Below are 6,000 nucleotides of genomic sequence, written 5' to 3'. Positions count from 1 at the left end.
TACGTGGGTAAGCCCCTGCTTGTGACACCGGTATCCCATATATGGGGAGTGCCGGTTCAAGTCCCAGCTACTCTGCTTTTGATCCAGCTTCCTGCTAAAGTGTGTGGGAAGGCAGTGGAGCATGGCCCTGCCACCCATGTGGGAGACCCAGATGGAGTTCCAGGCTTCTGTTTTTTTTTTTTTTAAGATTTATTTATTTACTTGAAAGAGTTACACAGAGAGAAGGAGAGGCAGGGAGAGAGAGAGAGAGAGAGAGAGGTCTTCCATGTGCTGGTTCACTCCCCAATTGGCCGCAATGGCCAGAGCTGTGCCGATCTGAAGCCAGGAGCCAAGAGTTTCTTTCAGGTTTCCCACATGGGTGCAGGGGTCCAAGGACTTGGGCCATCCTCTACTGCTTTCCCAGGCCACAGCAGAGAGCTGAATAGGAAGTGGAGCAGCCCGGCCTCGAACCAACGCCCATATGGGATGCGGGCACTGCAGGTGGCGGCTTTACCCACTATGCCACAGCGCCGGCCCCAAGGCTCCTGGTTTTCACCTGGCTCAGACCTGGCTGTTGTGGCCATTTGGGGACTGAGTTGGCAGTTGGAAGATCTCCCCCCCCCCCCTTTCCCTGTCTCTCTGCCTTTCAAATGTATAATGAATAAATCTTATTTTTTTAAAAAATAAAAAGACTCCTGGGTGGGTGGGTTACACATCTGAATGAAGTGACCGTCATTTGCAGCCAGTAATGAAGTGTTACGAAACTCAATATACAAACACTCAACACAGGGGAGGGGGCCGGGGCCTGAGGGGTGCAGGCTCTGCATTCTCCCCACCAGGGACCACCTGCCGCCTCCAGCTGCCCACTTCCAGCAGAGGGTGCTGGGCCCCGTGCCCCGCAGTCCAGCACCACCCCAGGGCTCTGGGATGCCACCGAGAGGGCCCCGGGGATGCCTGGGGACCGGGTCTGTGCTGCACACCTTTGTGTGCCACACAGGCTCGTGCCTGGCCCCCCAGGGTACGGACGTTCACCAGGACGGGTGCCCAGGAGGGGACTGCCAGCTCATCAGTCACCAGGCAGGTGGGAGGTGTGTCCTCAGCACGCTCCCTCCCTGCCTATCCGACGGAGCTGAGACAGAGCTTGGGGGAACAGCAAGGCCCCAAGGCAGAGATGGAAATGTCTACCGAGAGGTGCCCTGCAGGGCAGGCCACGTGAGGCGGGCAACTCCCAAACCAGGCCCAGGTGTCCAACTCGGGGCCGCCTTCTACCCCTTGATCAAACTGACAGGGCGTCAGAGCCAAGGGTCTTCGCCAAGACCGCTGGGACTCCCTGAGGATCTCGAGCCAGAGACCCTCCTCAGAACCCCCCATGTCCCCTGAGCCTCTCAGAGGGCCTGTGACTGGCCGTCGCCCAGCTGTCCTGTCTGGCTGACCAGGGGCTGTGCTGCACCTGCCCGAGGGGTGGCCAGGCGGGGTGACGGGGCCCTCCTTCACCAGCTGGAGTGGTGAGAGCCAGGAGCCGCTCTGCTCAGGGCCATGGGGCCTGGCCCTGTGGGGTGGACGGAGGTGAAGGGCTCCAGGAATGTGGCTGGAATCTGCGTGCCGGCCCCTCGTCCTCGCCCAGCCCCAGCCGCCAAGTTTGGGCCTGTCTCCCGTCCTCGCCTTATTTGGAGCTCCAGGTGATAAGGCTGAGACATAAAGGGGGCTGGGCCCGGAGGCAGGAAGCAGCCAGGCCGAGCATCAGGATGGTGAGTCCAGGGTAGAGCCAGGGACCCCTGTGTTGGGCCCGGGGTGTGTGTGTGTGCGTGGTTCTCCTGGGAGTGTGGAGCTGGAGAGGGGACCCCTCCCCACCCATGGTGTTGCAGGCCAGCAGGAAGGCAGGGACCCGGGGCAAGGCCGCAGCCACCAAGCAGGCCCATCGCGGCTCCTCCAACGTCTTCTCCATGTTTGAGCAAGCTCAGATCCAGGAGTTCAAGGAAGTGAGTGTCCGCCCCTCCCGCCGCCGCCGCCAGCAGCCTCAGCCCCGTCTGGGCTCCCTTACCTCCGCCGTACATGCCCCCTGCTCCATGCCCCCCAGCCTCTCCCCTTCCCCCTCCCCTGGGCTGGGGCTGCCCCTGCTGAAGTCCCCTCCCTCACAGGCCTTCAGCTGCATCGACCAGAACCGCGACGGCATCATCTGCAAGTCGGACCTGAGGGAGACCTACTCCCAGCTCGGTGCGCGCCCCCCCCATGTGTCCCCCATCCTCTTGGCCCGCCAGCCGTGGCTGGGTAGGAGCAGCAGCCTGGCCCTTCCCTGGGCTCCCGTGGTCCCTGTGCTCATGCTGCCCCCCTACCAGGGAAGGTGAACGTCCCGGACGAGGAGCTGGACGCCATGCTGCAGGAGGGCAAGGGCCCCATCAACTTCACCGTCTTCCTCTCGCTCTTCGGGGAGAAGCTCAACGGTGAGCCCGGGCCAGATCTGGGCTCCCTCAGCCAGACAGCGAGCCTGCACCCCGCAGGGACACCTGCACCCCGCAGGAACCCACCCAGAGCCTCTGGGGCCCACCCCTGCACATCCTCTGTCCCAGCACCCAAGGGCACAGTCACCCGCTGCTGATGTGGGGTCCGGCAATGTCCCCTCCCGAGTCCCCTGGGCCAGGCCCACAGCCCTCAGGAGGACACGGAGGGGGCGCCACCTCCCTGGGACAGGGAGGGTTCCCCGTGCGCCTGGGTGCGTTCTGGGCAGGCCCAGGAGGTGCTCACCTGGTGGCCTCGGTCCCCAGGGACAGACCCCGAGGAAGCCATCCTGAGCGCCTTCCGCATGTTCGACCCCAGCGGCCAAGGGGTGGTGAACAAAGACGAGTGAGTGTGACCCCGCCCTGGGCAGCCTGGGCTGGGGGTGGGGGAGCAGGGAGGGGAAGGTGGTGTGGCTGCGGGGGAAGGGGGGGGTCTGAACCGGGGGCTGGGACGGAGGGGGAGCCCCTCCCTGGGCTGCTGGAGCCCCCTCCCCTGCTCACCCCCCACCCCACCCCTAGGTTCAAGCAGCTGCTCCTGACGCAGGCAGACAAGTTCTCTCCAGCCGAGGTGAGGCTTCCCGGCTGTCAGCTTGTCCCTGGTGTCTTCTCGTCTTCTCCGGGTCCTGTCCTAACCTCAGCCCCAGGCTGTGATGAGAGGGAGGGTGCTGGGCAGGGCTGTGCGCAGACGCCACAGGCTCTGTGCTGGTGCCCGGGGGTGCGGGCATCCCTGTGGCCAGGGCGGGCTCTTGACTCCTGACCCCCATTCAGACCCGTCCGTCCCCAGCCTGTCCAATGCGGCCATCAGAAAAATGTGAGCCTCTGGTTTGGGGCTTGGGGCTGAAAAGGCTGAGGGCCGGAGGGGGTGGCAGGCCCGGGACCGTGTCTCAGCCGGGTGCTGCCCGCAGGTGGAGCAGATGTTCGCCCTGACACCCATGGACCTGGCCGGCAACATCGACTACAAGTCCCTGTGCTACATCATCACCCACGGGGATGAGAAGGAGGAGTAGGGCAGGTGTCCCGCGGGGCTCGGCTCAATAAACTGCTACCAAATCAGACCTGCGTGTGGCTCCTGGGGGACTCACAGGGCCCTGGGAGGGCAGGCCCCTTCCCCAGGCTGACCCCTTAAAGAAGAGGAACGTGCCCCCCCAGGCCCAGGGAGGTGCACAAGGTGGGCACTGCCCAGCTCCCAGAGGCCGTGCTGGGAAGATGGGCAGTGGGTGCTGAGCCAGCAGCCCAACCGCCTGGCTGGTGGCCCTGGGATCCCCACCTGCACAGTCCCCCACTTTCCTGGTGACCCCTGCACTCTGGGGGACCGTTTTCTGGGCTCCGTGTATAGGGCACTGAGGACCCCATTTGACAAACACCCAGACTTCTCACTGCAAAAACAGTCAGGGACCCGCATCGGGGCCAGAGCAGGTGCACATTTCCAGCCTCGTGGGTTGGTGGGGTTCAGGGTCAGACAGGTGGAGGGGAGGACTGTCCCTGTCCCATCTGCAGAAACCCGGGGCTGGAGAGGAGGGGCCCCACCATTGGAACCAAGGGGCAGCTGAGATGGGGCGCGGGGTGCAGACCCAGGGCACAGTCCTCCAGCAAGAAGCGCCCTGTCCTCCCTCCAAAGCCTGCTGCAATGCGGCAGCTGGGGAGTGGGAGGCGGGAGTGCGCAGGGCCAGAGGGGCTGCCCCATTCCCTTGCCGCAGCTTGGGTTCTTGCAATCCGATTCCTACATTGAGACTCTAGGTTTAAAGTCTTATTAGAAGTGACCGCAAAAGCCAGGAATGTGTCTGGGTTTCCGTCCCAGAGCGGCCCCCGGCTTCCCCTCTGGGCGTGCTGAGGGCCAGGTCGGGGTGCAGCGGCAGCTGTGGTCCTGTCATTCGTCTGCTGGCTCGGCAGACCGTGCAAGGGGAGGGACAGCTTATCGTCAAAGACTCGACGTGGACGGAAGTGACCACAGGCATGAGGGTGGGGGTGCTGGGGTCTCTGTGCCTTCACTCCAAGGTGCAGACCAACAAGAGAAGCAGTGGGCTTATCAGCACACGGGCACGTGAACGCCACCCAGCACAGGCACGCTGGCTGTCCTGCCGCTGCTGGGGCCACGCCCACTGTGCAGCCATTAAACAGTCGCCTCTCCAGTCCTGACCGTCTACACCTCTCCTCGCTGTCTCCACCTGCAGCTGCTCGGTGACTGTCTCTGACCAAGCACAACATCCTACTGGTTCCCGCAGCAGTTAACAAACCAATAAAACCTTTGGCGGGTGTTCATTCATTTGGTATGAGAGTCATGATTTTGCTTTTGAAAAGAATTACCCTTTCACATGTCCAGTGTGGTTGTCCAGCACCCAAATTGCCTGTGTTAGTGTTGGCTTGGAGTCAACTAAGGACCATGCGTGTGAAATGTGGTGTGTGTGGAGCATGTCGTGTGTGGTATATGTGGTATGTGCTGTGTCTGTGGTATGTGTGGTATGTGTGGTGTCTGTGGTATGTGTGGAGCATGTCGTGTGTGGTGTCTGTGGTAAGTGTGGTTTCTGTGGTATGTGTGGTGCCTGTTGTGTATGGTTTCTGTGGTATGTGTGGTGCCTGTGGAGCATGTGGCATGTGTGGTATCTGGTATGTATGGAGTATGTGGTGTGTGTGGTGCTCGTATGTGTGGAGCATGTGGTATGTATGTGCGGAACATGTTGTGTGTGTATATGTGGTAGTGTGGTGTGTGTGTGTCTATGACAGAAAGACGGAGATGTGGGCCTTCTGAGGCCACGAATCCTCCTGTCATGGCAGCCACCTGCTCCAGTGGCCTGGGAACACTTGGCTCGCAGCCATGTGACGTGGGTTGTAACACGCACATCCGATGTTGGGGATTGAGTACAAAGGAGAAGGCAGAACGCCTCGTTAATAACGTTAGTATTGATTGCACGCTGAAATGATGACATTTTGGATATAGTGGGTTGAAGTACTGCTAAAATTAATTTCACCTTTTTTTTTTTTTTTTGCCTTTTTAATGTGGCGATCAGAGAGTTTTGAATTGCCTGCGTGCCTGGCACTTCTGTGGGGTGCACCGAGTCAGCCTGCCCAGCATACCTGTCAAGGCCTGCGGTTTCTGGAGGCTTGGACGTGGTGGTGATGGGGTCTCGGCCCCAAAGACGGCCCCAGGGAGAGCCTCGTGTCGCAGGGTCGCCTGTCTGGCAGCACCGGCAGAAGGGGAGAGCAGAGACCCCCTCCAATCACCTGTGGAGGCCAATGTGTTCCTGGGGGAAGCCCACGGTGCTGGGGGCGAGGCTGGGAGAGCCTGGGAGGGGCTGTGGCTCCCTCCACGCTGGTGCTGGCCAGGCCCACAGGTCCCTGCTGGGAGCCCCGTGTGACTTGCCAGAAAGAGACAGAAATGCGCCAGTGCCCGTCTTCCTCTGGATGAAGCGGGCAGCCAGCCCAGGGGCAGAGGGCTCAGGGTGCGTGATGTCGCCCGGCCCTTTTGCCGGGGACCGTGATGCCAGGATGCTCCGGCTACAGCCAGGGCGCACCTGTGCCTCCATAATCC

The 6,000-nt window shown here is 61.6% G+C and overlaps 1 protein-coding gene across 1 annotated transcript; it reads left to right on the top strand.

Annotated features, from left to right (window-relative positions):
- The first annotated feature begins 1,887 nt into the window (after positions 1-1,887).
- On the top strand, positions 1,888-3,481 carry MYL7 (myosin light chain 7). The gene is made up of 6 exons (XM_062178673.1): positions 1,888-1,958; positions 2,118-2,193; positions 2,316-2,420; positions 2,742-2,820; positions 2,994-3,042; positions 3,380-3,481. The coding sequence occupies exons 1-6, from the start codon at positions 1,923-1,925 to the stop codon at positions 3,479-3,481; spliced, it is 447 nt and encodes a 148-aa protein (XP_062034657.1). The 5' UTR covers positions 1,888-1,922.
- Positions 3,482-6,000: the final 2,519 nt, after the last annotated feature.

This window comes from Lepus europaeus, chromosome 20 (genome assembly GCF_033115175.1).
Source record: "Lepus europaeus isolate LE1 chromosome 20, mLepTim1.pri, whole genome shotgun sequence".
Lineage (NCBI taxonomy): Eukaryota > Metazoa > Chordata > Mammalia > Lagomorpha > Leporidae > Lepus > Lepus europaeus.
The sequence above is the reverse complement of the archived record's forward strand: the minus strand, read 5'-3'. Positions and strand labels throughout refer to the sequence as shown.